This window comes from Leptonotus elevatus, chromosome 20 (genome assembly GCF_054856555.1).
Source record: "Leptonotus elevatus isolate MCC_2025b chromosome 20, RoL_Lele_1.0, whole genome shotgun sequence".
Taxonomy (NCBI): domain Eukaryota; kingdom Metazoa; phylum Chordata; class Actinopteri; order Syngnathiformes; family Syngnathidae; genus Leptonotus; species Leptonotus elevatus.
In genome coordinates, this window is record NC_141258.1 from 15,124,574 (window position 1) to 15,134,619 (window position 10,046).

Genomic DNA, 10,046 nt, shown 5'->3' on the forward strand with positions numbered 1-10,046 from the left:
CAGAAACAGTCCACACAGTCATGAAAGGATCTGAACACCAGCTTTCGACAACACATCCTCGGCACATCCTACATTCGTTTGCCCATCCTTTGCAGGCTTATAGCTAAGTTAGTCACTCATAAGGCGCTGTTGGAAACATTAGCATATGGAGAGGTTTAGTCTAAAGCGAACTGGAAACCAAAATACAAGTCTTCATTAAGCTTCAGGTGAGAATAATAGCATTGTTGTCGAGCTTCACTCACTCAGCTGAATAATCGTATTATCCTTAAGCTGCTCTTTCACTGCTCTTTCAACATGAGCTAAACACCCAGCTGTTTCCCCCTATGACATTAGCATACACTGTGTGTGGGTGCGCAAGGGGAGAGGGGCGAAGTCCATCAGGTTAAACAGGGGTCATTTGAGGGGGGTGGGGTGGTGGGGGGTGGGTGGGTGGATTCAAAATTATGTAAAAACTTAACATTTAGAACAAGAACTCACTTTTCTCTCAAAATCGTTCACTTTTATCCTTTCTTGGTGTCTCTGTGTTACCCAATTAACCAGGATAATTGAAACATCATCTAAAGCCAGTAAAGCATTTCACTGATTCACACGTAGTAAATGAATGAATGATAATGAATTCCCCTTGTTTGTACAAGAGGAATTCATTAAACTGTTAACACAGCATGAATCTTTTTTAATGACCCTGACATTGGCAACTCTGTATGCAAGACGGAATAACAACATGTCTGGAGTGGAGTTTGGATTGTGATCCAATTATATGTTATAAAGTAAACCTGCTTGCTTCTTTCCTTGCTGCTATCCTTAGATTTTTACGGACTCCACTTTTCACAACAGAGGTTATCTCAAGATTTCTTCCATACGCACAGGTCGAAAACCACATTCCTCACACACACTCCTTAAGGAACCAAGAAGGGAATACATTTGTACTACATTAAATTAAAGATGTAGTGTACAGGAGCAGTTGGAAGCTTTCTATGGGTGCTTTGCCTCAGTGCACCTCAGCCAAACGGCTGCTTTTTTACTCCTCACACGCATCCTTATGCCTGTCTACGGAACTGAACATGGGCTCTTTTAATCAAGTTGTATTGACTCCTCTGATGGATGGATAGATGGATGGACATTGAACATCCATGGGTTATACAGCTTCTTTCATATTCCCCTTTCAAAAGCAATTATGCAGTCTCTTCTTAATTCTTAACCCTATCCCATCTCAACCAATCTTCCACCATTTTGTGTTCTTTGAGTTCTTCCAGATGGAGTCTCAGTTTTCTTCTTGTTTGTTTGTCTGTGTGTGTCCATGTGCGGTTTGCAGCTCCTGGACCTGTTCATGGTATGGGACTGGTCAACTTACCTCGCAGACTACGGTCAGCCAACCTCCAAATACCTTCGAGTAAACCCAGCCACAGCCCTGACTCTACTTGAGAAGTGAGTGCATCCAACACTGAATTTTCACTACCAAGCTCTCTTATGAGTTTAATTCGTGCCAGGACCAGGTCCAGAAAGTAAAAACCCTGCTTCTACTCAACTGTCAGGGAAACGAGCTAGTCTCCAACTGTTGAGTAAAGCACGTGTGGCTATAGCCAATCTCTTTCAGGGTTTTTACTTTCTGGACCTGGATTCCTCAACCATGGCTAGGACCATGCCCGTATCTCAAAACATTAACATCTCAAAGCAACTTACCATATTCAAATGAATGGAAATGCTATTAATCCGTTCCAGTTTTTCACAACTCAATGAATTGCTTATAAGTCAATGCTAACACTCGAAAAAAAATTACATTTGGGTTCTCGGAAATTGTGCAGACCCAGTAAGATTTAAATTCTTTACCAATCTGTTTTAGCACTTCATCTATTCAGATTGCTATATTGCTATGTTAACAAAGCAACTGCTAGCTTATTAGCATTTCATCAAATGCCTTTACATTTTTTGTGTTATCAGACTACAAAGTAAGTAAAATGTAGAATTCTTACCATCTGTCGTAGCACTTTTACAATGTACGTGGGTACGTTGCTCTATTTTACAATTAGCATGTTTGCATTTTAGCCCTTCTCATTTGTTATATGTTATTTTCCAGGGCACAGTGTCGAATCACTTTCTGGATTTAAATGGCTATTTAGTAAAAGTTAGCATACCAACTCTTAGCATGTTAACTCTTTTTCAATTCTCATTTGAATGACCAGACCTGGATTACAGGGAAAGCTGTTAAATACTTGTTGAACTATTTTAAGACTTTCTTTACATGCTGATATCTTGCTATACAGGGTGTTTCATCTCAGTATGTTACTTTATGATAACATATCTGTTGAAGATATGAAAACCAAACTTGTTTTCTCAGAACTAATGATCTTAAGTTCACGCAGCAAAAATTTGAACACAAAAATCCAATAAATAAACATTTTATTCAACTTTCCACAAATGTTCATAATGCAATCCCAAGGCTACATGGTACACATCGAAAAAAGCATTTAATTTTTTGCCAAACTCAAACAAGCATATCGAGATCAATGGTTATCAAGGCCTCAGTTATCTAAATCTTCACATCGTCCACTGATGTTAGAAGACTTTCTGTTTTCTGGTAAAATACATTTTAAGCAAATAAGAATAAGCTGTTCAGAAAATGGATGGATAGATGGAAGAGGCAAATCAGTGGGAATGGTATTTTACGCAAAAAGCTGAAACCTTGATTGTGACGTAACAATGGTCTGTCAAACCTACCGCAGCAAAAAATTGCTGTAGGTAAAACTTTCCCACTGAATACATTTTATCCTGTTGCTTTTGCCAGTTACTAAGATATGAAATTTTCTAAAGTTACATATTGAGTTGAAACACACTATGTATGTCACCATGCCAACATTTTGCATTCTACTTCTTTCAGTAAGCTTTTGCACTGTAGCACACATATCCATTGATGCACGGAACACACATAACATTACAGATGAATTTTCTATAGATCTCCAGGACCATGCCAATTCCTAATAACTCTTTCACAAAAGCTGGGTTACAGATGTGCACAAAAATTCTGTAGCTTTTCCTTTTTCCAATTCAGTTACTCAAACTTGACTGAGGTCCATGTAGAATTGACTATTTAACAGGTTTACATTTCCACACCCCCACCTCCACAATATTAGTAACATCTCTAGGAATGTGTGTATGAAATTATCTAAATCTTTTCTCTCTTGCTGTTGTGCCACCAGACTTTACAGAGGGTAGGTGCAGCTTTTCACATATTTAATTTGACTTCAAATATATTTTTTTATTAAGAATGTATAGGCACTAAAGTTAAGCCAAGGGTGAACCTGGAATAAAAATTGCTATGGTTTTAGATTTCATTCAAATGTCAACTTAAAATGTTACAAAATTTGTTGAATCACACAGTAATAAACAGCAAATTAAACTGTATAATAACTGTCTCTCCCTTCGTTGCTCCCATCTTTCTTAAGGATGAAGGACACCAGTAAGAAGAACAATATATTTTCTCAGTTCAGGAAGAACGACAGAGACAAACAGAAGCTGATAGAGACTGTGGTAAAACAGCTAAGGAGCCTGGTCAACGGCATGTCCTCCTAAGGCCATGTGTGCCACTCATTCAACATACAGTACATGTACATACACTGAAACTGCCAAGACCCAGTCAGGCCAACGCTTTCAACCAATGAATGAAATGACCCACTCCCAGGAATATTCAAGCACATAACTTGAATGTGGCCCCTGAAACAGATGTGGAAAATGATCTTCTAACCAAGCAAAGATTTATCACCATATATAATCTTTTCAGCATCTTGCCCTACTCTCCCAGAGCAGTTGTCCATCACTTCAATCTCCATCTTGTGCTTTGCAGTGCTCGACCAAATGTTGCACAGTGAAAACCATCAAAGGTACCTAAAGTGCTAAAATGTCTTAAGTATATTGGTCCCCACCACTTTTACACCTGTTGCCAACACCATGCACAATCTTTTAGAGCAGGGATGTCCAAAGTCTGGCCTGAGGGCCAAATGTGGACCGTGTTCAAATTTCCACCGGCCTGCAGCCTCTGGCATAAAAATAGTATTGTGTGGCCCATCAGCACCGTTGACCACAGTAGAAAAAACACATGTACAAAAAACCCTTTATATTTCACCTGAAGATGGGAGCAAACGTGTGGTTGCATTCAGAAATGTGCTCCGAGCGCACTTGCCTTTCCGAACGCACCACTCTCACAGTCATGTTTGGCGTCAACAGTGAATTTCCAAATGCATTCCTAGCTGCACGACCCTTATTGTGTGACCCTTTCCAGCCCATTTCTAAAATGTAGACTGTGGCTAATGTAACAGTTTTTTTTTGTCCCTTAAAGGGGAAGTCAACCTTAAACATTTCTCAATAAAATATGTGACCTCAATAGTCTAAACGTGACTTTCTGATTAATATAACATTTGTAGAATATGAGTTTTGAAGCAAAAGCCAGCCATTTTTATCCATCTCAGGCTGCGACCATTTTGCCACTTGCTGTCGACTGAAGATGACATCACAGTTGCTCAGGGCAGAGGAAGGTCGGAAGTCGGATTTATCACAGTTGTTTTTTCCCAGTTCCAACCTGAAAGCGTTCGAGGCGAAAGAAAACCAAAATGGCGAATAGTGATACATTATTTTTTGTTTTGATCATCAAAACACATATTGGCCTCCAGCAAACTTGCCTTCTCACAGTTTAGCTTAATTTATGTATTTATCCTTTTTCATAAAGATTCCATACAGTTGAGTTCAGTAGTTCACCGTATAGTTTCATGCAGGGAGATAGCAGCATACTGTCGCGTAGGTTTTGTTTTGTGAAATTATGTTGAATATTTATGAATGAAGAAAGCTATCTAGTTTTATATTCAAGTACCGGTAAATTGTGTTTTACCATTCACGGTCTGTGTTCCCAAAGGGGTCGCCATTGTCGAGTGACGTCACATTGTAGTCGGTCGGTGAAGTCGGGGTCCTTTTTTTTCCGACTTCGCAAGTGGGATTTCCGAGTTCAAGGGGGTTCCCGTACACACTTTCTGGTTTGAAGTCGGAAAAGTCAGACTTCCCACTTTCTTCGAATGCAGCATTAGACAACGACCAATCACAGTTCACCGTGAAGCTGAGCTGGGATTGGTTGTTACCTGAGACCTGAGCAACTGTGATGTCATTTTCACTCGACAGCACTCAGCAGCCTTCTGATATTGATAAAAAACGGCTGGTATTTGCTGCTTAACTCGTATTCCACTAATGCAATATTAACCAAAATACCGCATTTAGACTAGTGGGGCTGCAGAGAACATATTATTGTCAATACAAAAAAATTAGGGGGAGGGGGGGGGGGGTGGGTCATTTCCCCTTTATAATCTGAATTAATTTGCCAAGAGTCTGTGGCTGTTTTCAATGAATTCAATATGAAGAGGCCTAACTAGACAATACGTACGAACTATGACATGATGACAATGAAGGAACACGGTGAAAAATTAAATCAACTGGAAGCTGAATGATCGGCCCTCTCACATTTCCACCTCACCAAATCTGGCCCTCTTGCAAAAAGATTGGACACCCGTTTGTTAGAGTGAGTGAACATGCATTATGTTTGGGGTCCTTGTAAATGTGACCCATTGCACGATAAGATACATGCTACTGTACACACAAAGCAGAGCAATACACAGTGCACAAAGTGTGCAGTGAACAGACTCCTAGTTCTGTATGCACAAAATATATGTCTGGAAACTCCTAATTATAATACAGAACACACAAATGTGACAGATTATTTTATTATTTTTGAGAATATTTTTAATTGCTATAATAATAATACAGGCTAGTTTAGTATTTCATATTTTCAAGGGTGCAAAGTACTGAGACAATGACATGGATGAGAGGAAAAGCACCACAGGTTAATGGAAATAATATGTTTTATTGTAATTTCTTTTTACCCAAGTTACTCACAAATATAACATGTTGACTCATTAATGTAAAGCTCATAAACATGGATTTTTTTCTTCTTCTGACCCACCACTACAGAAGGTGTTTAGAAGAATGTTCAGTCTTTTATGTCCATTATTTACACACACACACAAAAATGGACGATGACGTCTTAAGAGACTGATGTTCATAAAAAAAAGGAATAGTAGCCCGTTTGTTGTCTTTCGTGCTCATGTTTTAAGTTCACTGCCAAATTTTGAGGTTTTGTGTTTTATTGTAAAATCGGCCTTTAAAACTAGGAAACCTCCTGTCTGAATGGATGACGGATGCATTAAAAGGGAGTCTTATTTGCTTAATCTGAGCATCACATCTGTTTTTAAAAAAAAAAAAATTAAACAACTGTCATCTGCATATTTATTGATTGGGGAAAAGGGGTCTTCCAAAAAAGGCTGCCAGGATTCCAAAGAACTCAACAAGGTGTGGCCACTTATAATCAGTTAGTACAGCTGATAAAGGGTCCAGATTTTGATTTGAAGTTTTAATAGTAAAATAACAACTATGGTAAATAAATATGAGAAATAATGCTTCAATAAAATCCACCAAAATACAGACTTGAAGAAATGTTAGAGAATGTACTTAATTCACAATTTCTTTACAAAAATATCTTGAAAATACATTTAAGATAATATTCACCAAGTCTTAAATTGCCATTTGCAGTAATGTAGCACTGCTGTATGGAAGAGGATTAGGGCCAGTGAAGAGGGGGAAAAAAAGTTTGCAGAAATCTGACTTTGAAGTGAGAATGCTGACTTTAAAGTCAGAATTCTGACAATAAAGCCAGAATTCTAACTTTATTAGTGCTACTATTATTCTTATTTTGAAGTGAGATTTCTGAGAATAAAGTGAGAATTCTCACTTTAAAGTCAGAATTTTCTCACTTTAAAGTCAGAATTTTCTCACTTTAAAGTCAGAATTTTCTCACTTTAAAGTCAGAATTTTGTGAATAAAGTGCGAATCCTAATCCTCTTTCGTACTGCTGGGAGTAGCTAAGCTAATATCGACCCACTTTTAAGGGACAACAAAAATGAGGCGCTGTAAGCCAGGCATCACTTCTTGTTCTGGGCCATATTCCCCCATGTGGGTAAGTGGGAAAAGGTGCACATCAACTCTGCACCACTCTAGCGTGAAGGTGAAATATAATTTTGCACATTTTGATCTAGCCCATATTGCGCACTGACTGCCTAAAGTTGTTGTTGTTGTTTTTTACAATTACAGTCATGGTAATGGTGTAGTTATGATTTACAAATTTGAATCATTTATTTTTATCTCATTTACAGTATGTTGGTCGTAAATATTTTAAGTGACTCGACTGCAGTCTGTGGGACCCTAGCCTGGCAAGCTACACCCACTTTCTTGAAAGAGAAAGTGGGTCTGGACTAGGGATGCACCGAAATGAAAATGTTTAGCCGAAACCGAAAACCGAAACGCCCCCCAAAAATTATGCCAATTTTTACTATTATTGCATTTTTTATAATTAATTAAAATTATAATATCATTATAAAATATTTATTTAGCACTGGCATTTTAACCAAGCACAATATAAATTGAAACATCACACCGCAGACATGTTGGCCAATGGTACATTAATCACAAAACGAGGGTTGAGCATTTTCTGGCGGTGCGATTACACTTAATAGTCAATGTAGTTCGCACAGGCGGGCACGGATGCGTGCGGCGGGACAAGGTGTGGCGCACTTAAAATCGGCACATTCACATATTCACCAACTTTAAAAAAAATAATAATAATAATTATTTGTTCGCATCAGCTAATCGGCTTCGGAAACGGACTGCAAAGTCACACGCAGTATCCTGTACAGGTCTGTCGCCACCTGGAAATAGCGGTAAGTGTTTCCGTGTTTAAAACTGTTGATAGCAATAGTGCTAGCATTAGCTAAAGTATTTAGCACGGACACCGGTATGCCGGTGAAAAAATGGAAGCGTTCGCGTGGCTCTTATAAAAAAAAAAGGGAAGGCGCTGCAGGAGAAAGAGTGGCTCACCTGTACTGCAGTATATGGCAGTTCTGTCTTTTTTCGATCCGCTTAAATGTTGTACACCAAGCGACGCCCCTCTTTTCCGGTGTGCACAATGACCCCGGGAGCTGCTGCGACCGACCGGTGCAAATTCACACAGTAAAAAGCCAGCGAGAAGAGAGACGGACACTCACCCCTGCGTTCGCTGTTTAATTCAAACAGATGCTTGCTTGCAGCGTTTTTTTTTTTTTTTTGCTTGCGTCACCACAACATCCTATTTCGGTCATATTATTTCGGCTTTAATTTTATTTCGTCCGAATGCCAAAAATGGCAAAAATAGCCATTTTCGGCTGAAAATTTTCAGTGGCCAAATATTCGGTGCATCACTAGTCTGGATAGGCGTCCATAGACAGCGATTCGGCTCTGGCCGAAAACAGGCCGGCCAATCAAATGTGTCTATTTGCGTGACGTCATTTTTGTGAGCAACGGCACTCTTTTTTTCCCGCAACAACGCCGTAAGTCATTCACTACTGTCTCTCTTTGGCTGGATGTTGGATTTTTAATCTGTCTCCGCAGAAAGAAAAAAAAATGACTTCAACGAGCCGCTTTTCTGACTTCACGTCCACTCTTCGCTCATTGGTTCATTCAGTCTGTTAGCTCAGCTTTGCCCCGCCTCAGAAATGCGACTGATAGTTGACAAGACTCACTCTTCAGTAAATCCGCGAGTGAGTCTGGATTTCCAGGATAGTAGGACTCTGCTGATAAAAAAGCAAATTAGTTTCAGATTTGTCTATAGCATTCCCAAGTCTCAGGAAAACATGCTCCATGATTTACAGGCAGCCTCAGATTTCATTGGGTCACGCTACTTACGGGGTTGTGCACACATTAGCTGGTAGCAGTTAATGAGTGGAAGTCGCTGTAAGCGCTTAAAGAAAGACCAACAAAAGAATATGGCCCGCCCTATATGAATTGAATTTGTTTTCTTTATCTAAATGCGTCACCTGAAAATATTTATAATATTTGCGAATTCTCTTGGCTAAGTATGATGATAAATACAGGATGTTAGCTACTGTGTCAGATGCAGTATCATGCATGAACTGAGTAGAAACTGAAATCAGTGAACAGCATTGTTACAAACATTTTAAGATCCTGTGTTTAAGATGGGAGCAATGTGGTTCCATTGATAAACATAAATTATTGTGTGTGCTGCCCTTTCCATTTGTAAATGGTACAAATTGTAAAGCTATCAATATTATACATGTGAAGTTAAATGCATTTTTGTCGGTCAAATGACCTCATGTACAAAAATTAAGCGCCAATGTGAGAGGAGGGGTTGCGCTGAAATGTTAAGATAAATGATGTATACTTGTATATTTAACAATTCCAGAACTTTTAAATTTTACATTTTGAATTCTCTATTTTTGTTCCTCAGGGTGAAATGCGGCTTTTGAATCTGTATATTCATAAAGCACAGCAATAATGACTTGGCTTCTTTACAGCCATGCAGGCAGGTTTAACGCGGAAACCTGCCTGATGATGATTGCTAATTTTGTAATGCCATGTATCGTTATTCTGTGCTTATTGTAGCATTTGGCTTCTTTTTAGAATGATGTTTTGCATATTCAATAGTTGTTTGTACTGTACACGCCACCCAAAATGAATAGGGCAGTGTAGCCAATTACTTAAGTGTGTCTGAAAACCTTTGGGGCAAAAGATCAATATAAGACAAGCTATCAACTTTTCAGCTTTTATTTCTGCATAACCTTTCTGATTAAATATGTATCTTTTTGTTTGAGTGCGCCTATTTTTGATGTGAGCAAAAGCATTGGAACATGTGACTAACTTTTTTGTGTGTGTGTATTCTTTTGATACGTGTGCTGTACGACGGCGTATTAGGGCCACACACACACATATATATATATATATATATATATATATATATATATATATATATATATATATGTATGTATGTATATATGTATATGTGTATATATGTATATGTATATATATGTCTATATATGTATGTATATATGTATATATATATATATGTATGTATGTGTATATATATATATGCATTTATATATATATATGTATATATATATATGAATTTA

The 10,046-nt window shown here is 38.3% G+C and overlaps 1 protein-coding gene across 4 annotated transcripts in view; it reads left to right on the top strand.

Moving 5' to 3' along the window:
• exoc6 (exocyst complex component 6) overlaps positions 1-9,833 on the top strand; it is a 45,965-nt gene extending 36,132 nt beyond the window's left edge. For all 4 annotated transcript variants that reach the window (XM_086064280.1, XM_086064281.1, XM_086064278.1 and 1 more), the window contains 2 exons: positions 1,313-1,425; positions 3,441-9,833. In XM_086064280.1, coding sequence (XP_085920406.1) covers positions 1,313-1,425; positions 3,441-3,567 — 240 coding nt within the window. In that variant the 3' untranslated portion in view covers positions 3,568-9,833. The remainder of the gene's footprint in view (positions 1-1,312; positions 1,426-3,440) is intronic.
• The last annotated feature ends 213 nt before the right edge of the window (positions 9,834-10,046 follow it).